A 24,403-nucleotide genomic window follows, 5' to 3' on the forward strand; every position below is an offset into this window, starting at 1 on the left:
GGGATTTCAGGTAGGAAGCATAGAAAAGGGCATTCCTGGCAGTAGGAAAAGTACAGGGTTGTGTTGAAGAAGGAACCTATCAGAATGGGATGTTAACCAACAAGACTTAAAAGCCACATTAAAAGAACAAACTTTTATACGTAGCAAACTGTAGCTAGGAATGAGATAGTGTTCGTTTTCCACAGCAAGAAGTCTTATGCTTTAGATTACGGGTACTCTTTACTTAACAGTAAAGGAAGGCCAAGGAGCTGAGGAAACGGGGTTAAGTGACCTCATGACCTTGCTGTCGAGTGGCAACAATTCCAGGGCTGAGGCAAGGTCTGAAAGGTCAGTGGCAGCCCTTCACTGATTTTTCTAAGACTGCTCATTAGAGCTGCTCCTCCATGGGATTGTGAGATTTTTCTGAGAAAATAAATTTTGAAAATTGTCACAATGGGAATATCGAGTTGACGTGTAGTGTATGGACAGACCTAGATCACTCATTCCTAGATTTTTAAAAAAGGTATTCTTACATGTTAATTTCAAGTTTTTCTGTTTACTTTGTTGATCCTTTTTAAAAAATGTTCATTTGTCATTGTTTTACCACCCATATTACATTTATATTTACTTTCAATTACCTTTACAGTTTTCACTAGATCCTCACCATAGCATCAGAAGTGGAAAGGCTGTAGAGAAACAGGCTGCCTAAAATCCAGAGATCTATTTGTAGACCCTGGTTTCTATAATCCTAATCCAGGCCTTTTCTTCCAAACTGTAGGTGGGGTCTTATTCACACAGCCCAAACCTAAGTTGTTCCTGGAAACTTTAGGGAAAGAATACAAGGGAGGAGCATTTGTTCACAGACAGGCCCTTCTGTGTGAGGTCTTCACAATTTTCACAAAAGGTCCCTAAGATACCCATAGGCCTGCTTCCACCTTGTGATTCAACCAGTATTTAGTTTTAGATAATTTTTTGAGAACTTTATTCAGCAAAGAATCTCCCAAACACTTTAAACAACTATATACATTCTCTCTCTTTGGGGGTATGTGTATATATGTGTGTGTATATATATATATTTTATAGATGCTATACTAGCAATTTAGAATATTTCCTGAGCTGCCTCTCCCCTTGCTTATATTTTAACCAAAGTGTACAGAAAAATAAATGGAACACTGTTTTCAAAAGACTTGTCTCCAATAGCATCAGCAATTGAGGATAAAAGGCAGCATTCTCTCTCCCACTTCCTGAGGGTTTTTAATACAAATATGCTGATTTTTGCCTTTGCCTTCTGACTCAACTGCAGTCTTTCATCACTCAAAAACTCCCCTTCACCAGAGTCACCTGAGAAGGTGAGTCAGAAGTGTGCAGAATCATCACTTCTAACGACCAAACCTTGGCTGCTTCCCAGCCTCAAAAAGGACACAGCCTAGCAGAAGTGTGCATTCGGACTGAGGGGAACAAGCCAGATGTTGAGCAGCCTGGACAAAATGCAGCAGTATTCAAACACTGGAAGGAAGGTTGGTGTGGGGTGGAGTATCTCCCTCTACCCCATACTCTTTCTGGTCATCCCATGGAAGGAGAAAATGCATTTGGTCCACAGCAAACCATATTGTGTAATAAAGGAAGAACTGCATAGATCTCTTTATCATAGGCTCCTCTCTCCAGGCACCAAATCCTGTCAAAAACAAACACAAAGACAAAAAAAGCTTGAAAGGGCTCAGTCTGAGAGCAAGTTAAGCTATAGGAGAGCAGCTGCAGAGAAGTACTATTTAGATAGGCTATGGAGAAGAGAGTAAAGCAAGGCCCCCATTGTCACCCTCATTCCTTTTCCTGTTGCTACAGAGAGATGATAGCTCCACTCACACAGCAAAACAGACGGCTGAGGCAGCTGAAGCAGGCTTCAAATTAAGTAGTCATCTTCAAGGTTATCATCACCAGACATAGAGGCAGCTTCTACACAGCAGAAATGAGGAGAAAGTTAGACACTGCCCTAATCTAGCAGGCATTGCCAGTGAGGCTCAGTCACCTTATTTAAGAGGCAAGCCTTAACAAGCTCCCTAGTCTGGAGAGACTGAGAAATGGTAATTTCCAAAGATGCTCTAAGGGAAGAAAGGCTGTTTGTACCTGATAAGCTGAGGCAGGAGAGGGTATTTGCTATCTCTCCAGAGCTCTTTTTGGTTTCATTGAGCATGCTGCTGAGAGAAACATCTGTTTCTGTGTCCTGAGAGGATGTAAATGAGAAAAAAAAAGTGTTGGCTGGTGGGAAAGAAGTGGCCACTCTGTCATTTTGCTCACAAGATCTGGTTTAGGCAGTTGAGTTTGGTTGCTGAATAAACTCAGTGCCTCCTTTGATAAGCCAGAAGAGCACTCTACAAAATGTCATGCATGACTGTAAGTCCTCATGTCTCTTAAGGCATGAGATTTGCCCCAAAGAGACACCCTCAATGACTGCAATAGCTTACTCACCGCATCATGTAACACGTCTGGGACAGTTCTGTTTTCTTCCATTTCTTCAGGAAGCTCAACTGCATAACCTTGACGAACTAATTCTAATCCAATATCAAGTTTCTGAGGAGAAAAATGAAAAGGGAATGACATTCTCTCTGTAAGGAAGGGCATATCTGAGGAAACAGGGCAGAAGAGCTAGGATTGATACTTGAAAGACATTCCTTTGGTGGGATGGTAAGCAGGATCTTATGAAGTAGAAATAATATCAGATAGGGTTTCTGGGAAAGAAGTAAATGAGGCTATAAGTATACTAAAGAGCCAGTAAGCAATGAGTTGAACCTCAATCTTACCTTCCCATTGCTAGTATCATATAAGTAGATCTTGGGCCAAGTTGAGGTACCAGTCTGGACATAGCTAGAGATCTTGGCCACCAGAGGCTTCCAGTCAGCACAGTGAGTAAGCCTGTCGAACTCATCCAAAGCTTCCTCTTCCCATTGTTCACCTGGCAAAAGATTGTAGGGAGAGCCTAAGAAGGGGACAGTGCTGACAGGGGAGGGATTATACCCTGGAGGGAATTAGAACGACCTCTTTCTATTCCAGAAGGCACCTATGTCTGACAGCTAGGCAAGTTTCTGGCTGTTGATTCCTAGTTCTGGTGAGGAAAAAACACCTGAGCCCCTTGAACTCAAAAAGCCTTGGAATGTGAGAACTCCCATGTATTAAAGTTATTCTATTTGGAGGCAAGGTCAATAGGTGTTGTGACCAATTTACCTGAGGGGGCGATCCGTGCCAGACTACACTCTATTGCTTGAAATGGAAGACTTAGGAAGTCACTCCTAAAGTGAAAGAAATTGAAATTAGACTCCTAGTGCCAGAAGGGCCTTCTATTCCTGTTCCAGACAGCACTGACTAACGCAGTGGGAGAAAATAATCTGTTCTATATAAATAGGCTCTCCCAAACCCCCCTGGTGATGAGCACTAACAGCTAACTCAATACCCTGTGGCCAGGGTTGAGTCAATAGCTGGCACTCCTGCCCTGGCCAGTGTGGTTCAGTTGGTTGGGCATTGTCCCACGAACCAAAAGGTCACCAGTTTGATTCTTGGTCAGGGCACAAGCCTAGGTTGCAGGTGTAGTCCTCTGGGGCATGTACGGAAGGCAACCAATTGGTGTTTCTCTCTCACAATGATGTTTCTTGCCCTCTCTTCCTACCTCCCTTCCTATCTTAAAAAAAAAGTTGGCACTCTAGCCTGATTTCACCTGGCCTCCACACTGACCTGAGTGCCCTGAGGTCCCTCAGTGGGCAATCTCCATTATCTCCAAAGTCAACAAAGTAGAGGTCTAGGTTCCCATTCTCCAAAGTGCCAAGGACCTGGGCTCGATACCAGGAACCATTTGTAGATAAAGGTGCTGCTACAATGTCTCCTACATGCACAGTCAAGTCTTCAGGCTACACACATAAGGAGTCAGGAGAGGGTAGTTAGAAAGGGGTAGGCTAGCCCTAGCTGGTGTAGCTGAATGGATTGAGTGTGGGCCTGCAAACCAAAAGGCTGCCCATTCGATTCCTAGTCAGGGCACAAGCCTGGGTTGCTGGCCAGGTCCCCAGTGAGGGGGCTCATGAGAGGCAACCACACATTGATGGTTCTCTCCCTCTCTTTCTCCTTCCCTCCCCCCCTCCCTAAAAATTAAAAAGAAACTTTTTTTAAAAGGGGGTAAGCTAAAAAATAAACAGGCAATGTAAGCAGGAAGAAAGAATGAGTTGTTGCTCCACAGGAAAGGAACAGAATATACAACAGTGAAAAGGATAAGCCCCTTTTCATCAAATTCAGTCCTCTCCCTCACCAGACTATTCTCATAGTGCTGGGTCATCTCATTGACAAGCTTATCCAATTGCAGGCTTCGAGAGCCAATGATTTGAATCCAGAAGTGGTTAGGATGTTCAGAAGCAGAGACGTAGACTTCCAGGAACTCATCAGCATGGAAACTGAAGTCAGGACTGGGGACTAAACACAGGGATAAGCAAGTTAAGCTGCAGAATTATCACCATCTAATATGGTAATGATATCAGAATCGTCTCTGGTCAGAATGGGGAGACTGCATCAGGGAGTGAGAGGTAAAAATACCAAGTGGCTATTACAATTTTAAAAGTGGCTGGAGGAACAACTGGATGAATCACACAACAACATCCTGAAGAACGGTACTAAGCTATGTTCTGTACCTTCCTATGTAATTGAGTAATAAGAGAGTTTACATTCTTAGTCATCTGCCATGTATTCAAATCAGTCACCAACTATAATGACGGTAAATCTCCATATGCTAGCTGTAGCATGGACCAGCAAAGACACATGGACTGATGTGGGCTTGTCCAGATTTCATTCTTCCACTGACTCATTGTGTGACTCTGGACAAGTCTGTGAACCTCTCAGGGGCCCTGGTTTCCTCTGCCTATTCCATACCTAGGCATGAAAAAGAAAGCTCGCAGCCTTTTAATTCTTCTTGAATAGTGATGACTTTTAAAAACAAGACAAGCAAAAAAAATTGGGCTGAGTATTTTTTCCTATTTAAAAAGTATGTTAGGAGAAAGAATATAATGTAAATTAATTATTTGATATCATTACTCACAGGCTAGTTTCCTGTGAACTAGCACAGTCCCATATTGTTTTCCATAATTAGCTTGTTTGTAGAAAAATATTACCTTCAGTACTAATCCAAGTAAAATATTAATAGAAAGGTGTATCTGTGATGAAACTTATTAGTCAAGAAAACAGCAATTATTTTTTATTGCTTCAAATTTTGAGTTATCTAAGCCAGTATTTCTATGTTTCATACAGCTATGGGTTCCCTCTGTTACATACTTTCAAACATGGACATCTCTGGACTGCTCTGGGCTCCAGACTTCTGAAAGCTGTCACCATTAGGTTTCTCCCAGGAACTTTCTTCTGGCCCCATGGCAACCATGTCACCACCTCCTTTGCAGGGAGGAACTGCCAGTGGTGAAGCCTGCTCCTTGCTAATACCAGAGTTTTTCCATAGAGCTGGCTCTCCAGCTGCACCTGACTCTCTCACTTCCTCTCTTCTTACACTGATTGGCTGCTTGCGTGGGACTCTGGTTTCTGCAGAATGAGTAATTCTCTTCCGAAGTTCTTCATCTTCTGAAACTTTCTCTAGTATCAAATGCTGTGGAAAATAAGAGAAGGGATGATGGCTATGTGGCCAGATATTTTGACCCAGGATGGAATAAAGGGTTCTTTTCACTCTTAGATATGATTTAAGTCTATCAGCTACTTGCCTTGGCTGCTGCCACTTCCTTCTGTGTTCCTGAGATTTTAATAAGTCTTGATAGTAGTAATGTCCCCTCTGATTCTTTGTCACAGGTAATTTTGGCTCCAGAGGCCTTGCAGATAGAGCGAATCGTCTCGCCACCTCTCCCTACATTGAACAATACATAAAATCCTGTCCTTCTGTCCTAGCCAACCTTAACTGCTAGAGAAATCACTACTTTGTATACACTAGGAGAAGAAAGTCAGTTCCCATTTTCAAACTGAACAGAATGCAAAAGCAGGAGCTACTGAAATCCCTACTATAAGAATAATAATTCTGGATTACTTGCTCTATCCATTTTATTTAAACTCTAACATTAGCTAGGTTAACTTCTTTATATCATTTCCATTTTCTGGCCACTCAGCATACTTTACATCCACTTCATTAGAAAAGATCTTACAAGGTGTGGTGTGTGAACCATTGGACCAAGGACAGGACTTTTCTCTGCTTCTAACAGCAGCATAAGGAATGCTCTAGAGGAAAGTATGGCAGGTCCTCTCTAGAGCACTATCTTGAAAGATCTGGGAAAACATGAACATCCTGAGTCCCTTTAAACATCTATTATGAGGTCAGTACCTTTACCCGAACCTTTTTGGAAACTGTTTGTAAAGTTCAGATCATACAACTTCTTAAAGTAATGGACTTTGCTTTACCAACAGTTCTGTAAAAAAATAAAACTCTGGTCTCCATGTTCTTTTTTTTTCCCCTCAGCAAGGTGAAGGGGGAGTAGGCCAGGAAAAACCCCTGTGAAGGTGTGAAAGAAAGGGAAAGGTAAAGAAAAAAAAAGAAACAGTAGAGGAAGCTGTCCAGTGGTACCTATGATTCTGCCCACAGATCTCTGGGGAACTGAGAGCTGCTCAGACACTGGAGCATTCTCTGTCAGGATCTGATGGATTGCTGCTTTGGCTTTGCACACCTGAACAGGAAAACCACTGATAAGCAGCACCCGCTCATCGCCTACATCCTCCGTGTCCACATCAATCCGAGCACCTGTCTGTTTCCGCAGCTGCAGAGAAAAGGATACATAGCAATATGCTCTGGAAGAGCTCCCCTTTAGCTAAGGACACCCTAAACCTAACTGTGGAGGTAGATGGATTTGGACACAATTATCAGCAAAACCAGGATGTTATAAGCAGTCCTCATAGGTACTTATGGAAGGAAATTAGTGACAAAGGCAACCCCCAATAGTAGTTAATTTAAAATAGTTTCTCTTTGTGTTTAGAACCCTCTTTCTTCCTAATATTATTTGGATTAGAGAATCAAGTATTTTGCTTTCTTGACACCCCACCTGAACAATGAAAGACAGTGAGAAGAATCAGGCAGCAATTCAGTATTTAATGTCAATTAATGAGAATTTGTTAATTCCATAGTAGAAAAGAATGGTTCAAGCTATACCAAGCTGAGATGCATCCAATTAAAAATCCCCATTTCAAGCTAAGTCATCCATTCTCTAGGGAGCAGAAGTACTTATTTCTAGAAGGTAAACAGCATATTAGTTAAAAGGTTCCTGTATTTTTTCTTTTTAAAATATACATAGTGTGGGTGGGTTTTATGGGATAGGGGCAGAGAAGGAAAAGTAGAATCAATTTCCAGGAAAGCAGATTGCTGGCTCACACACTTACCTGTTTAATATTGGCTCCTTGACGGCCAATGATGAGCTTTACAGCCTCCTGGGGCACTCGCATTTCTATCTCGATGTCATCCTCCCCAACAAATGTCAGACGTTCTTCTGCACAGATCATGGCTCATCAGATCAAACTTAGATAACACCTAAAACTAATACCAGCCCTCCCCTGAATCTAGCTGTCACAGACATGTTGATCTAAAAGATAAACTGAGGATCTTAACCACAATGACAAGGAGAAATAGCACCTGAGTGGGAATTAAAAGGTCCCCAAAGACCAAAAGATAAGCATTCTCTCTGGGACACTGTTTCAGATGTTAAAGTGGGGAACTCATTTGGCTCTGCAACCAAGTATTGGATTTTAGGCAAACGATTTCTCTTGGAGAAGAATGAAAGGCTAGAAATTGCCTGAGGAGTCCATTAGGCTCAGAGCTTCTCCTGTTTGTACATAAATCATTCCTCTAGGTCCTCTTCTCTATGTTTAGCCTCTGGGGAAAATCAAACCCCACAGTTAGCCTTCTCCTAACAACTAAATAGAAGGGACATATTAAAAAAGGTGAGAATATTATGGATGTTGTAAAAAAGAAAAAGAACACATTGCAGTGTGAATGTTGCTGAAGGGAACAGATCAATAGAATTATAAAATGAATTCTTCATTTCATAGAAATGATAGTTTCATATAAATGATGATAGCTTCACATTAAGAATATAGAAAAGAAGAAACTATATAGTTCCCATCAAAGACCCCTCAGAGAAAGCCAATTACATCCCAACAAATGATCCCTGGTCTGACAAGGACAGTTTTCATTTCAATTCAGCAAATCTGGAACACAGTCTGAACATTTCCATGTGTGCAGCTATGGGATTCACATACCTCTGCTTTCCCTGTATCTGCGGTATAGGATATAGGCAACTGTTGCACCTGCTGGGATCCCGAGGCCCAGTGCTATTTTCTGAATAGTGGACAAATTTGTCCAAGAAGTCCGTTCAGTGGACATTTTCTGCTGTACTCTGACTTACATCCTGAAATAAGCAAATAAGGGAAAATAAGGAACTTTCATCCAAATCCTTTATGACTGGCAGAGAGACAAGGGAACACATTCTATTATTATTAATTATTATTATTATTAAAGAGAATACTACTGCCTACTTTTCCATTTTAAGAGTTTAAGCAGTCTCAAAATCTATATATCATGTAAAAGGTCTCAGAGTTGTTTTTTTTTTTTTTTTAAGTTAGCTAAGGGGCACATACACATACAGCTAAATAGAGGCATACTTCATCCCCCCACACCCAAGTAAAACTACACATTGATCACAGTTTTCAAAGACAAAGAAATGAAAAATTATTAAATGAATATTTTGAAATATCTATTTAGATTTTTATATGAAACTATTTAAAATTCTTATATGAGCCCTTCTATATGCCTTCAGGCCTTTCCTAAACCTGTTGTCTCTGCTAGGAATGGCTTTCCAGGCTTAGTTTTGGGCTTTGCTACTTCTACTTATCCTTCTTGGAAGTACTGTCTTTATTTACTATCTATACTCCTGATTTCTATTTGCTACTCAACGAATAGTGTAAGGGGGGTTCTGCCCTGTTCCACCAAAACTACAACTTCCCAGATAATCAACCTAGATGGCATGTATAAGCCTTATCTAATTTTACCTTTGTTCCTTTTTTTCTTTGAAATAGGTTTCTCCTATTATGCTGGAGGGGCTTTCTGAGTTCTGGGGCTTGTCTTCCTGTGGCCTCTATCCATTGCTATTGTCGTTCTACTCTCTTTGGGTGATTTCATATACACCTACAGCTTCAATTATTACTTACCTGCTAATGATACCAAAACACTGCACTTGGACTAATTCAGAAGCTTATCAAATCTCATTTAGACCATTGTAATGGTCTTCTTACTGGCCTTCTTACAATGGCCATTAAGAAGTCATAGGGTCACTTCTATCAAGATGGAGTCATTAGGTAAAACATGGCTCACCTCCTCACACAACCACAGGAAAAATACAACTAGGCTACAAAAAAAATATTACCCAGAATCGTCAGAAAATTGAGCTGTATGGAAGGAAGTCTGACAATCAAGGAATTAAGCCATAGTCATCTAGATGGGTAGGAGGAGTGGAGACATAGAGGCGCAGACATGTGCTGAGAGGCATGGAGAGATGTGGGATGGGCAGTCCCTCAACAACATGTAGTGGATAAAAATTGGGAGGGATACCTCAGGAACAAGGGATCCCAGCCCCACACCAGACCACTCAGCCCAGGGTTCCAGCACCAGGAAGATAAGTCCCCGTGACTCTGGCTGTAAAATCCAGTGGGGGTTGGGACAGTGGAAGAAACTGTGGGATTCTCAGGAGTCTCTTCCCAAAGGGCATGTAACAAACTTAGGACTTCAGCAGACTCACTTCCTCTGGGGTTCAGCACTAGGGCAACAGCTGGATGAGCACCAGCATCATAAGGGGAGAAATGGAAATGTCTGGCATCAGGGCTAGTGCCGGGAGACAGCTTCCTCCCAAACAAAATGCTAGTGGCCAGGCAGGGGCATTGTCTCCACTCTGAGCCCTCCCCTGCACAGAGCCTCAGTATTGCCACATGGGTTGCCCCACCCTGGCAATTACCCAAAGCTCCGCCCCACTCAACTTACCAGTGTGCTTTTCAACAGTAGGTCATACTACTATGATAGGGAGTCAAAGCAGCTCTACCTAATACACAGAAACAAACACAGGGAGGCTGCCAAAAAGAGGAGACAAAGAAATATGGCCCAGATGAAAGAAAAGAACAAAATTCCAGAAAAGAGCTAAACAAAATGGAGATAAACAATCTATCAGATGCAGACTTCAAAACATTGGCTATAAGGATGCTCAAGGAACTCACTGGCTACTTCAACAACATAAAAAAGACCCATGCAGAAATGAAGGTTACACTAAGTGAAGTAAAGAAAAATTTACGGGAACCAACAGTGGAGTGATAAAGCCAAGAGTCAAATTAATGGTTTGGAATATAAGGAAGAAAAAAGATACTCAATCAGAACAGCACTAGGGAAAAATTATCCCCCAAAATGAGGATAATGTAAGCAAACATTACTCTGGGACAACTTCAAACATTTCAACATTCTCATCAATGGGGTGCCAGGAGACGAAGAACAGCAAGAAATTGAAAACTCATTTGATAAAATGAAAGAAAACTTCCCTAATTTGGTGAAGGAAATAGACATGCAAGTCCAGGAAGAAAAGAGAGTCCCAAACAAGATGGATCCAAAGAAGCCCACTCCAAGACACATCATAATTAAAATGCCAAAGCTTAAAGATAGACAATCTTTAAAGCAGCAAGAGAAAAGTAGTTAGTTACCTACAGGGGAGTTGCCATGAGACTGTCAGCTGATTTCCCAAAAGAAACTTTGCAGGCTAGAAGGAACTGGCAAGAAGTAGTCCAAGTCATGAAAAGCAAGAACCTACAACCAAGACTGCTCTACCCAGAAAAGCTATCACTTAGAATTGAAGGGCAGATAAAGTACTTCCTAGACAAGGTAAAGATAAAGGAGTTCATCATCACCAAGCCACTATTATATGAAATGTTAAAGGGACTTACTTAAGAAAAAGAAAAAGACCAAAACCATGAACATTAAAATAGCAATTTTAAGGGGAACTGCTTGGGACTCCAGAACTTTCTTCCACTGACTCAATTCCCACTGGTTTTTGCAACCAGAAGTTATGGGGACTTAGCTTCCTGGTACTGGAACCCTGGGCTGGGGTGCCTGGTGTGGGTTGGGACCCCTTGCTCCTGAGATATCCCTTGTGAATTTTTATCCACCACACCACATCTCTGTCCCTCCCACCAGTCTGGATGGATGTGGTTTCTTTAATTTAGTAGTTGCCAGATTTCCATTCAACTCGATTTCTGACAGTTCTGAGTGATGGTTGTTCTATATTTTAGTTGTAATTGTGATGTGGTTGTTTGTGTTTAGCTATACTGCCAGCTTGATCAGGAGTCTCCCATTCAGTTTATTTTCAATACAACACCAAAAAATGAATATCAAATAACATCATTCACCTGCTCAAAACCTTCCAGTAGCTTCCCATGTCCCTATGATTAGAAGCCAAAGTCATTATAATGACCTACAAGGTCTTCATTTTGGTTATCTCCCCATTAGAACGTAAACTCCACAAGAGCAGGAATGTGTTTTTTCCTTCCTTAGTGCTTAGCAATCAGTAGTCACTCAATGACCATTTGTTGAGCCCTGACCAGGTAGCTCAGTTGGTTTGAGTGTCATCCAATACACCAAGGTTGGGGGTCCAATCCCTGTTCAGGGCACATGCAAGGATCAACCAATGAGTGCATAAATAAGTGGAATGACAAATTGATGTTGATGTCTCTCTCTCTTTCAAATCAATCAACAAATAAAATTTTTAAAAATCATTTGTTGAATGAAAACTTCCTCTTCTTAGCAACTTTGTTGCCTGCATGTAAACTCATTAGTGGCATAAAAGTTCTTAGTAATTGGATCTCTGCCTACCATTATAGTCTAAACCCATCTCCACTAGAGGAATATGATGTGCTATCTTATGTATCCTTGCTCTAACAGGTATCACTTCTGTCTTTCTAGTCTTACTCCTCAGCCCACCTGGAACCCCTGGCAAAATCCTATTCCTTCTTTAGGTCTCAGCTCTGCTGCTACCACTTCTTTTGCAGTCTCTGCGGTTTCCCTTAGCTAATGTCAGGGGAGTTTCTTCTTAGCTCAATGGTTTGTATGTTGTCTCTAAACCACTGGCTTCACCAATGCAGTTCAGCCACATTTATTAAGCAGATGTGCTAGATGCTACTGTGGCACTTAAGGACACAAAGATGAAAAGACATATGTATTAAGTAGATACTATGCTACCAGGCATTTCACATACATTACTTTGTTCAATCTTCATATAATCCTGTAAAATAGGAAATATTAATCCCAGTCTTGCAGAAGAGTATGCATGATTAAAGAGCTCACCTGACTTCTTATCCAGAGTCTGGGTTATTTGCATAGTAACAACCTTTTAAAGAGACTCTGGAAGCATCCCCACCCCTCCTTTTAACTATCCGTGAAACAGTTCTGGTATGTTTATTTTTTATTTTGGTCAACACACTTAATTAAAAATGAATAAATACTGTTAGAAAACACTGTAGGTGGTAAAACAAACAAACAAAACCCCCTACAGTGTCTATTTCCAGATATTACAATCTAGTAGAACAAAACACAATGTGGCTTTTAACAAGATTTGCTTTAAAATGAGCTAGAAAATGTAACTGATGCTACAATGTGCCTCTAGGTACAAAACTTCAACACACATAATTATGATATCCAAGAAAAAAAAAGGACTATCCTAGTAAGCCTAAAAACATATTTATTAATAAAGGACCTACATAAGAATAAAACTTTGGTTCTATATGTGCTTTTCCTGAAAGTCTCCCAGGAAGAATGATGAGAAAAAGGAAATGACCAAGCACAAAAATCTCATTCTGAGGAACACATAAAACTTACATAAGGAACTACAGGTGAATTTCTTACTACTGTCAGTCAGAGGACCCAGTTTTGCATCTGGCCTCAGAGAGCTTTACTGACCAGCAGAAATGAATAAAGGACATCAGAGAACTACCAGAAGTTTCCCAAACCTATTTTTTCTAGTCAATAGTTTTAAACAAATTTAATCCACTCTCTTGCCCAACTCATGGCCTAAAGATAAAAACAAAACCTCATTTTATCACCTTGGTGAGGGACTCTTTTCAAGTGTCTTGTTATTCTAGGCAATTAGTTACTCAACAAGTTGATACAATATACATCACTGTTAGAGACTGAACATAAACCTACTGGAGAAAATGTGGCTGCTCTACCCACCTCTCCCAGCCACCTTTTAGTGGGTAGGAAGAAAAAGGTTGAGTTTTAATGTAGGGTTGTTTGTTTGAGATATGAGGTTCCTTCCCTACCCTAACTGGATAAAAATCAGTTACTGTACTCTCTCTCCTCCCCTCCCCCAACTAAGCTGCAAATAAAACCTTTCAACACTTTCTGTGAAAGTTTGGGTGGTATTATGTAAACATCTTTTTATATATGGGGCTGGCCAAAAAGTCTATGTTTTTTTTCCATAAAATAAGAGGCACATTTTTCATTTTCACAACAACTTTATTAACTTGGATATTTGAAGTATGTTGGCTATCTCCCACTATAGCCTTCTAGTGCTTAGAGGCCAGGGGTGCTGCTAAACCTCTTCCAATGCATAAGACAGCCCAACAGCAAAGAATTATTTGGCCAAAATGTCAAGAGTACCAAGAAACTTCTGAATCCACTTTTGACACGTTCAATCAGTCACAGCAGCTTCTCCATACAGTGCATAAACCCTTTTTTGCATTTCAGTTGCATTTTTACATTTCTTGAAATAATAAAGCATAATACATGGAAAATGTTGCATTTTCCTTCTATCTTCAATATTTAAATGGCTGCACAAATATTCACCAATTTTGATTAGTTTTTTTAAATGCCCACTGATATGAGAGCTGTCACAATACAATCTAACAAAATTGTTTCGAATGAAGATAAAAACAACTAAGCACTACTAGAGCCATCATACAGAGAAAAACTAAACAAACTTTGTGGCCAACCCAATACCAAATGAAAGGAAACAAGCTCAGTTTTGTAAAGCCCCTTTTTGCTTAAATAACTCTTGAGTCACAAGAACTGCCAGTTTTCTATATTAAGAGATGGCTTATTCTGGGTCTCTAGAAAAGAGTTCAGTTCTTTTATCTTTCATATTGGTTATTTCATATATTTTCTCATGTGGTCCCTAAAGTGCAAAGCTTGTCTTCACTATTAACATGCTCCAGTTAAACAGTGTTAGCTCTCTGTTGTGGGCTGGAGATGCTGAGGACACAAGAACTCCTATCCTGAAATACTCAGCCTAGTAGGAAAGGTCAACACCAAAACAACTAATTATATGTAATGCAAAGGCTATAAAATTTTGATTAGTAGAACAATTATTGGTTAATGCAACAGCTGGGAGGAACTAGAACTTAAAAAGGTTTATTCCCTAGATGATACACAGGTGAAAACCACCCCATTAAAATACAAATTATTTATCTTGTGCATTCAAACCAATAAATATACAGTATTCACTGTGTGCTTGGCCCTGGAGATATAACAGCTCAGAGAGACTTGGTAGCTGCCTTTATTAAGCTTTCTATCAAGCAAAGAAAGTCCTATCATGACAGACAATAGTCTGTAGGCATCAAAAGTTTAGGGAAACTGAAAGAAGTCTAGCCTTGCAAACAAGAGCAGTAACTCATCCAGACTCTAGTGTTGTCTGCCTTTAATATCACCTTTCTGGCCATAATTCATGTTTATGGGACAAAGAAACTACAGAATTTCAGAACGGAAAGAGACCACAGAGATAATCTGATTCTACTAATAATGGTACAACTGGGGAAACTGAAGCCCAGGGAGACAAAGAAATTTCCCTAAGGATACACAGGTAATTAGTGATTTCCACACAATGTGGTGTACAATGTGGTTTGAAGACCCGTCACCAATGGTACCTCTTTGAGGAGACTCACAGAACTAACAGTATTGTTTTTTCCCAGTTCAGAAACTCTCAGGATCAAGGCAAAATGATAACTGATATTCCTCTGGCTTTGCAACCAAATCGTCAGTCCTGACCCTTATACTACATTAGGTCTCATTGTTCCGGGCTTCCATAGTACTCCAAATACTACTCCAGAAAACACGCATTGCTTGAAAGTTTTGATTAAGGGCTGTGTCTGTAGTGGAAAGGAATTCAAGACAGCCTCCGTGAGGGTAGGGAGACTAATTCAGGAGCCAGTCCAGGTGTCAGTGATAAAGGTGGAGAAAAGTAGATCGATTAGCAAGTTTTAATAGGTAGACTACATAAGACCTAGCAATTGATTATGGAAACGTTACAGGTTGAGCCAAGAAGCTGGCTACCAAGTTTCCAATTTGAGCACCTAGTAGATGGTGGCATTTGAGACAGAGAATATTGATGATTTGGTGGTGGGGGGGGTGTTAGAAAGATGAATACCTGTGACAAGAATACACTTATTGGGTGACTTCTATTTGAACCAAAAGCTAAATTTTACTAACTCTTCTTCAGATATTACAAGTGAAGTTTTTGTTAATCAGCTGATGCCTTACATAATATCTATTTGATTGATCAAGTAGTTTTCCTTTTCTTACAACTGACATATTCTTTCACAATGTTGTTTCTTTTCAGGAAAAAGAAACAAAAATGGGAAAAAATATGATGGAAATGGGAATAATTGTATAATACTGAATGCGAAGAGCAGGTCAGAATTTAAGACCATAGCTCCTAGGGGAAGCTGGGTTAAAGAGGAGACATGTGGTTCATTTCAAGGTGAGAACTGTAGCTAGATGATGGTTTTTAGTATAGGCAGAAACTTCAAAACGTTTCCTGACATTTGTATTAAACAGCCGTGAACAACGATCTGATATGATAAGGCTTACTTCCATATTATCATTTCAGAAACATAGTTAAAGTCAAATCATAATGTGAGTTCCAGTACTCTCATTCCAGTATATCTCCTAATAACCAGAACCCACAAAGTACCTAAAACGTGTCAATAGGCTTGTTGAAGTACCTCATTCAACGTCCTCATCCTCGCTACATTTATTGTTGAATCAGTGAGTGAAAAAGCCTCAGTCCATTTCTCTCAAGCTGAGAAAAGAGCCTATAAAAATGTAACTTTGGCACGGGAGTCTTCTGCCAAAACCCACGATGACATCTGCATTAAGGAGTCAGGAGGGAAACTGGTGAAACAAATACTCCACCCCCCACTCCCATTTATTATTCTGACTACAGTCATTCTATTTGAGATAATCCAAGAAAAAGATGGGCAAAATAAAAAGCAAGCTGATAAAATGACGGCGGTTCTCAAACAGGCCCAATCCATGGAAGAGTCCGAACTGGCAAACCCTCTCGTACCGGGTCGCTGTGGCTCACCCCTGGGCCCAGAGCATCTTCTCTGGATCCGATTAGTGAAGATAAAGTTGTCCGCAGCAGCGCCTCACCACCCGGGGCTCGCACGGCCGCCCCTCGCCCAGGGCCCTGGGAGACCTCCCTTCCTCAGCCCCACACACATTTTCGGCTCCTCTGCGCCAGGACGCCCCCAACCGGGCTGTTCCACAACCCCAACCTCCGCTCCCGCTACCCGCCCTTACCGCTCTTCGAGTCGGCCGTCGCGCGCTCCTCCTCGCACCTCAGCCCAGCTGCCGTCGCCTCCTCCCACTCGCACGCTGGCTCGCAGCCCCGCCGACTTCGCTTCAGCCGCCTCTTCCCCACCTCCGCAGCCCTCCCGCACCAATCAACGTCCGGCTCGCAGCTGCACCAATAGTATTTCCCAGCCACAACCAATCCCTCAGCGGGCTGCCCCTGAGCGACGGGCGGCCGAGTGCAGATACCCAATTACCCGGATGGAATTCTAGGCCGGTCCACCGTAACAGCCAATGGGGCCCAGGGAAGAGCAGACAGTGTTAATTGCAGAGTGCACCTGCTGAGAATTAAACAGCCAATTCGAGATTTCACGGAGTACTCCCTGCCCGCCTCCGGGCTAATTACCGTAGAGGCTTCCATCTCTTAAGCCTTGGGTGAAAAACCTGCACTGCGGTGGCTGGGATCAAGGTGCGAGATAGGGGCTTGAACCACTCACGAGTGTCAAAATTTGTACAAAGCCAGTGTCACCCCACAACCCAGTGACCGTTGGGAAAAAAGTATGATGGGCCGTGCTCCGTTACTTGTTTGCTCTGCTATCTTTTGCCTCGATCGGTCCCCATACCACGACAGGGGATCAGGTGACATGAAAACTTTTTTGGGGGGCGGGGTGCGGGGGTTTGTACATAAAAATAAGCTTCTTAGAGATGAAGAGAATGTCAAAGGGAAGTTGTTGCGCAGCAGAGAGCCAAGGGCCCTCTGTGAAGGAACATGATGAGGGCGGTGACCACAGGAAAGATGAAGGACCCGAGTTCTGAGTGGTAAGGGAGCTGCGGGCCTGCCCTTCCCTGGGGATTGAGGGAAACGGGTCCGGCGACAGGCGCAGGGGTCTGTTTCTGTGGGGGACGAGAAAGCGGGTGGTCTTCTGAAAGTGGCGGTTTGCTTTGGAAGAGTGCATCGCAGCCGCCGTTTGTCCTGGAACGTTAGGGACGGTTGGGCCAGGTCTCGGCCTCTGCGCAGCGGGTAGCACCGCGAGCAAGCGGGCCCGCTGCCTTTCCCAGGCCCCTTGCCCCGCCCAGCACTGAGGGCTCAGCGTGGGACCAGGGGTGGGGCGCTCTTACCAGCTTCTATCACAATTTTTGGCGCGTGATACTCAGTGAACGTTGAATGAACGCAAGATTGTATCTTTAGTCAGCTAGGCAGAGAGAGGTAGTCAGTTTTTCGTTTTGTATTGATTTAAAATATATATGTTTTGAAGAAGTAACACATGCACATTCTACAAAATTCAAAAGGAAGAAGGTTATTACAGTGAATGTCTTATTTCCCTCGGAAGCTCCCAATATTATCAAATTTTTGTGACTTTTCCCAAGATATTCTATAGTAAATATACATATATGTTTTTACCTAGTCGATAATAAACTATTTTACAGTTTCCTTTTTATATAGTTTAGATGTCTTTCCACAGCAGTACAGATATCTCTGCCTTATAGTAAGTTTCATAGGAAGCCTGAGGGATATACTGATATATTTAACCACATGTTACATTATATTGATACCCAAGTATATTTCATTTGGCTTTTGCATATCCGTATAATAAATATTTAGAACTGTAAATGCTAGGTCAGAGCATTATGTGTGGTGTTTTGTTTTGTTTTTTAATCTGGATATATGGATTTTGCAAATTCTCTCCTCCCATGAAGATGTTTCTCATTTCAATCCACCAGCAGTGTGTTAAAGGATTTTGGTAAGTATAGATGGTATGGCCAAATTGCCTTCCATGGAATTTTTACTAATTTTCTCTCCCATCAACATGCTTACACATTGTGTTATCAAACTTTTGATTTTTGACTGTCTGATAGTATAAATGGTATTTCACTATAATTTTAATTTCTCTTATTATAAGGTTGAGCATCTTTTAATATGTTTAAGTGGCTATTGTGTTTTATTTTTCTGTAAATTCTGTTCATATAATTTGTTCATATGTTAATATTTTATCTTTGTGTAAGTTATATATTTTTCTTTTCCCAGTTTGTTCTATGTGTTTTTACTTTGTTTACAGTGACTTTTTGCTATGCAAATATTTTTATTTTTATGTAGTTGAATTTCTCATCATTTTCTTTGATAACTTCTGGGTTTCATATCATATTTAGAAAAGCTTCCTATTACCTAAGATTATTTTTAAATTATTCTATTTTTTCATAAATACTTTCATAGTGTCTTTTTATATATCTTAATATTGAATTCACCTGGAATTTATTTTGGTGGGAGAAAAAAAATCTAACTTTATTTCGTTTGTTTTACTTGACCCTGCTTATTGAATAACCCATACTTCCTCCCTTGCTTTTGAATGCTACCTTTATAAAACTCAAACAGCCATATGTATTTTGGTCTGTCTTGGAGTTTTTCATCTTCGCTGATCTCTTCATTCATATTCTAATACAGTCAAACCTTGGTTCTCCAACATCTGAGTTCTTGAACAATTTGGTTGTCCACTAATTCTGTTCTTGACCAAGTTGTTCACAAAAAAAAGTATCGATTCTCTACCCGAAAACCCTTTCATGATGATACCTGTATAATCAGTCACGTGTCTTTCAGGCAACAAAGGAGATTCGGTTTTTGAACAAATAGCTTCTTGAACAGTTTTGTGGAATGAATTAAGTTCAAGAACTGAGGTTCCATTGTTTCCTACTGTTTTTAAAAATTGATGTACATTATATATTGTTTACCATAATTTAAAAATTGATACACAGTATACATATAGAAAAGTTCACAAATGAAAACTGTACACCTTGATGAATTTTCAAAAATGGAATACATTTGTGTATCCAATGTCCAGATTAAGAAACAGAACATTACAGCATGCCTGAAGTCACCCTTGTGTCCCTTCCCAGTTACTACTATTCCCCTTAAGGAAAGCCACTCTACTGACCCCTAATAGCAGAAACCAGTTCTTCCTGTTTTTGTTTTTGTATATGAAGAGAATCACATAGTATGTACTCTTTGTGTCTGGCTTCTTTTGTGCAACATTATTTGTGTGAGATTCAGCCATATCATATGTAGTTTCAGCTCATTCATTCTCATTACTCTGTAGTAGTATATTGTGGGAATATAGCACAATTTACTTTTCAATGTACTGTTAATGCTATTTTGATTAGAACACAAAAAAAATTTAGATTACCTAAGGGAGAATTACTGCACAGAATATTCCTATATACACGTTTAAGTCATTGGTGTCCCATTGTCAGTGCCTTGAAGTTTTTGTCATATAGAATTTACATATTTCTTAAATTATTCCTAGGTTCTCGAGTGCCTTAATTGCTTTAGCTGTTTTTATCTTTAAAAAAGTAAGACTAGTTCAGACCCAAGGAAGAATGTCCACTGTTGCTATAAAAAGTACAAACCTACTTTATGGGCCCATCATCTTCCATTTCCAATGGGAGGTGATAGGAAGAAAAGAGGAAATGAAATGGAGGTCCAAAAAGAGGGATTAAAAATTAAAAATTAAACCACAGGAGGAATTTCTTAATCGGAGTAGTGTAAAGCAGGTATAATTAGTTTTCCTGGAAATTTTCTGAAGGAAGGTTAACTTCAAATAATTAGTTGCGTAGGGAGGTTGAGCAGTAGAAGGGGTAACTTGAGGTGAGATGACTCCAAACTTTCAGTCTCTGTGTATTTGGGATTTGTCATCTAAATCCCCCTCTAAGAACCCAAATCAGGATTGAAAGATTGCACTGTGAAAGGCTGGCATTGGGTGAATTATAATTTTTAAATTTTCACCTCCAGTTTCAAAGTGTCCATTCTCTTTCCTTGAAGGGTTTTTTGAACAGAGCGCAGGAGGCAGTAGGTGGAACTAGTTAAGAAAGTCTGTGTGGCCTAGAGAGTTCCATGGGCGGTTGTTTCCACTCAACAAGCCAAACTGTGAAAGTAGACTTTAGCTAGAGGGCTGGGCAGTTAGGGGTTCTCAAACACAGTAGCCTGGTTCCAGAGCCCTGACTGATCAGAGTTCCCTTCCTGGACAACATATAAACAATCTGTTCGAGAGATATTCAGCCATCCGAGTTTTTGGCAAACAGAACACTCCCTTTGCTCGTTATAGGCGTCACCCTTTTCTCCCCATTTACTCAAGTCTCTTCACCAGAAACTGGCAACTGGGAGCATGGGCCATAATATCAGAAATTATGCTGGTGCTATTCTTCAGTCTTTAGACCAGATTGATGAACTGTGGCAGGTGTCCTAGGAGAGAGACACTCTCTTCAGCCTTTCCAGCCGCCACCATCTAGCTGTCTTCCTACTTAATTCCCCTTACAGAGGAGTCTGGAGGACTAGGACTCAGCAGTCCCTGATCTCAGTGCTCTCCAGCCTGAATCACCACCACAGTCACTTCTTTTTTTAAAATCCTCACCTGTGGACATTTTTTCCCTTGCTTTTTTAGAGAAAGGAAGGGCGAGAGAGAAACACTGATGTGAGAGAGAAGCACTGATTTGTTGCTAGGACTGGGGATTGTACACGCCCCAACTGGGGACCAAACCCTCAACCTAGGTATGTACCCTGACTGGGAATCAACCTGCACCTTTCAGTTACTGGATGATGCTCCCACCAACTGAACCACAGCAGCCAGGGCCACATTCACTTCTTAGAGCAAAAGTCCCACCCATAGTTGCCTGCCTCTCTGAAAGATGGATGCTGGTGGGGAAAGGGGGACAGAGAAGGGAGAAGGTGGAGGTAACAGTGTTTTCTTACAGGGTCCATCCTACCATCTGTTCTTACCTGTGCTGTTATCTACTTCACACCATAGTCCTTCCCAGCCTTTTCTCCTTGCCTCCAATGCACTCTGGGGAGCACAGGCACCTTAAGTCCTCAGCTTTTCTCCTGCTACCTGAGGCTTCTCACAGCAGAGGTTCTTTTCCTGCATTCTGTGGAATCTTTGATGGCTTCAGGATGATAGTGGACAATGTATAAATGTTTTTGTTCATAGCTTGTACCAGATATTCTCAGAGGGGTCCCTGATTCAAAATAAGCTAACAGTCATTGCCTTGCGGGCTTCTCATCCCTTGAATCCGGGACCCAGCATAGCAAAGGAAATCGAGAAACGAAAATGTATCAGGGATCATCATGGGGAGTGCTGAAATGCTGCCAGAGTAACTTGGGTCCAAACTTCTCTCAGCTTAGGGGACACCATACCTGAAATGGAAGGGGAGGGTAGGTGGAGGGTGGATGGAATGACTTCAGGAAGGTTCGGTCCAGCAGAGGTAGGCAGAAGGTGGGCAGAGTCAAATCTCCCTCAACTCTGACATAGTTCACAGATTGTTCCACCATATGAGAAATTCCTGAGCAGCCTCGCAGTAACCTAAGAGGTTGTTGAGGTTAGAACCCAGAAAGGGACCTAGGAAATCTGAAACCTCTGGGGTTTTTTGGTTTTTAGTTTTTGTTTTTAATCCTCACTCAAGAACATTTTCTTTTCATTTTAGCTAGAGAGGAAAGGAAAGAAGAAGGGAGAGAAACATCAGTTCTTGCCTCCCACGCACGCCCAGACTGGGGATCTGGGCCTGGACCAGGGATCCAACCCCCTGGACCAGGGATCTAACCTGCAACCTAGGTATGTGCCCCTACCAGGAATCAAACTTTCAACCTTTTGGTTACAGGTCAGTGAGCCATGGTTCCAACCAACTGAGCCACACCAGCCGGGACTGAAACCTCTGTTTTTAATTATGAGAGCCTCCATTGCTGGCAGCCAGGTATTTCAGTTCAGTCCATCTGATCCCTGGAATTTCTGCTGCATTCTGCTGGTCCCTGGGACAGAGGCAGCAAGGACAGTGGGTGAGAGAACTGAGAAAGAGTAAAAACCAACCAGCCCTCAGCTTCTTGAATCAGTTGTATTAGAGTTACTGAAGGAAGGTGAAAATTAACAACTGACCCCAATTTCCCTAAAAATGTTGTTCTGAGCTATTGGGGTAGAAGGTGACCCCTGGATTTTATTTTGCTCCCCGGTAGGTCCTGCACCTGAGAGGCCATGGGGGAGGGGTTATAAGAACATGCAGTGACTACAACAGTAGAGCAGTATGGTGGAGGCATTTGACTTTTGAGTCACCCTGAGTTCAAATGCAGCTCCCTTACTAACTAGCCCTGTATACTCCAGCATTTACTTACTTTATTTAACTGTTAGTTCTGTCAGCTAAGATGCCCTATTTTATGGGGCTGGTGTGAAAATTAAATAAGAAAACAAAGATAAAGCCACTGATTTAGAATATGTCCTCAGTAAATGTTATTTTTCTCCTTTCTCCACCTCTGTCTAAGTCCCAGGAGAGCTCTATTGGATTGCCCCAAATGATGCAGACCATTAGCATCCCTGTGCGTGCACACGCATGGGTACAGCTGCACATGTCCCTGGTTGCATTCACACACTTGATACCCACACACCAGCCTGGACAATTGCACCTGAACTAAGTAAGGGCAGCCTTCTTAGACAGGTGCCATGAGGACTGGCTCGTTGATTGTACAAGCTGCGGAAGTGCTCATCAGAGTAATGTGGCTTTGCTAACCGTCAGCTGGAGAAGCTGTGTGAGGAGAATGAGGGGCGGCAGTGGGGTGTAACTTCACAGGCACTTCCCCTAGCTTGAATGTGTTTCTCTGGCAATACTTTGCCATCTCCACCAAGGGGCCCTCATCTATGCCCAGAGTTGTAGTGTCTGGAGCTGTGCTGTCCAATGCAGTAGCCACTGGCCACATGTGGCTATTGAGCACTTGAAAGATGGCTAGTGCAACTGGGGAGTGGGCTTTTAAATTTATTTCATTATAATTAATGTAAGTGTGAAAAACAATCCTTGATTTAGTTATTAGAAAACTTTTAATATGTTTGGAACAGCTTGGATGTGTGAGTCAACTTTTTCAACAGTGAATTTTATGAAACCTAAATACCAAAAAGATATTTCTGGTGAAAATGTGAGCAAATTGGAATGTGCTGTGAGTGTAAAATATACAGTGAATTTCAAAGGCCTAATATGACAAAACAGTGTAAAATATTTCACTACTAATTTTTATATTGCTATGTTGAAATGATAATAGTCTGGGTACATTGGGTTAAATTAAATAAAATACATAGTATTAAAATTAATCGTATCTCTTTCTTTTTGCTTTTTTAATGTGATGTTGGGACGTTCGAACTTGCATTCTATTTCCGTTGGGCAGCGCTGCCCTGGAGACTCTGGGCCTCGGGCGGCAGCCTCGCCCGCTGCAGGCACACACCATCTGTGTCATCTGTTCGCCGCCGCCTCAGGGGGCTTCTCAGAGATTTCTCTGAACAGCAGTGCGGCTTCCGCTCTTTTCTGCATTGCAGAGTCGACAGCTAGAGTGAGAAACACGAGCACCCGCAAGTTCCAACCTAATAAACTGCTGGTGGAGAATCTGGAAAGGAGGGAGAGGGCTGTGCCCACCAGGGAAGCCTTTCTGGTGTCTCATACACTGGAGAGGGAGATGGTTGGGATACAAGGAGAACTGTGTGTGCATGGCGGGGGTAGGGGTGGAGGCTCAGGGACACCCATTTCGCAATTATTGATTCTCCAGACTCAGTCTTTAAACCCGGGGTTCTCACTTTCACCTCTGGCCCCACCCGCAGCTTCCCACCTTGCCCAACTGAGAAGCTAGCCTGGCGTGAAGTGCTGCTGTGTCCTCCCGGTGCCGGCTCCTCCCACTTGTTGGGGACAGTAATGAGTGGTCTTTCAGAACCAGAACCACTGCAGCAGGAATTAGCTAGGAGGTCATCACGCTTGCAGATTGTTGGTGAAGGTTGGGTGGGGGCTTTTGAGGGTGGATGACGCAGAGAAGCC

At 41.8% G+C, this 24,403-nt stretch overlaps 1 protein-coding gene across 1 annotated transcript; it reads right to left on the reverse strand.

Annotated features, from left to right (window-relative positions):
• Positions 1–592: 592 nt before the first annotated feature.
• Positions 593–16,650, reverse strand: TDRKH (tudor and KH domain containing). The gene is made up of 14 exons (XM_045816808.1): positions 16,592–16,650; positions 8,245–8,393; positions 7,369–7,475; positions 6,563–6,752; positions 5,715–5,854; positions 5,281–5,602; positions 4,268–4,428; positions 3,703–3,875; positions 3,199–3,263; positions 2,778–2,929; positions 2,446–2,547; positions 2,104–2,200; positions 1,843–1,932; positions 593–1,654 (listed from the first exon to the last, which is right to left on the reverse strand). The coding sequence occupies exons 2-13, from the start codon at positions 8,366–8,368 to the stop codon at positions 1,880–1,882; spliced, it is 1,686 nt and encodes a 561-aa protein (XP_045672764.1). The 5' UTR covers positions 8,369–8,393; positions 16,592–16,650; the 3' UTR covers positions 593–1,654; positions 1,843–1,879.
• Positions 16,651–24,403: the final 7,753 nt, after the last annotated feature.

Source organism: Phyllostomus hastatus, unplaced genomic scaffold (assembly GCF_019186645.2).
Source record: "Phyllostomus hastatus isolate PE091 unplaced genomic scaffold, TTU_PhHast_1.1 phas_scaffold_216, whole genome shotgun sequence".
Taxonomy (NCBI): domain Eukaryota; kingdom Metazoa; phylum Chordata; class Mammalia; order Chiroptera; family Phyllostomidae; genus Phyllostomus; species Phyllostomus hastatus.

What these genes read in the sequence shown, in the direction of transcription:
- TDRKH (XM_045816808.1), bottom strand. Translation starts at nt 8,368, where the DNA reads ATGTCCACTGAACGGACTTCTTGGACAAATTTGTCCACTATTCAGAAA. An exon ending in AGGGACCTCAGGGCACTCAG is followed by an intron (nt 3,264 to 3,702) that starts GTCAGTGTGGAG and finishes CTTTCACTTTAG; the next exon opens with GAGTGACTTCCTAAGTCTTC. An exon ending in GGCACGGATCGCCCCCTCAG is followed by an intron (nt 2,930 to 3,198) that starts GTAAATTGGTCA and finishes ATCTTTTGCCAG; the next exon opens with GTGAACAATGGGAAGAGGAA.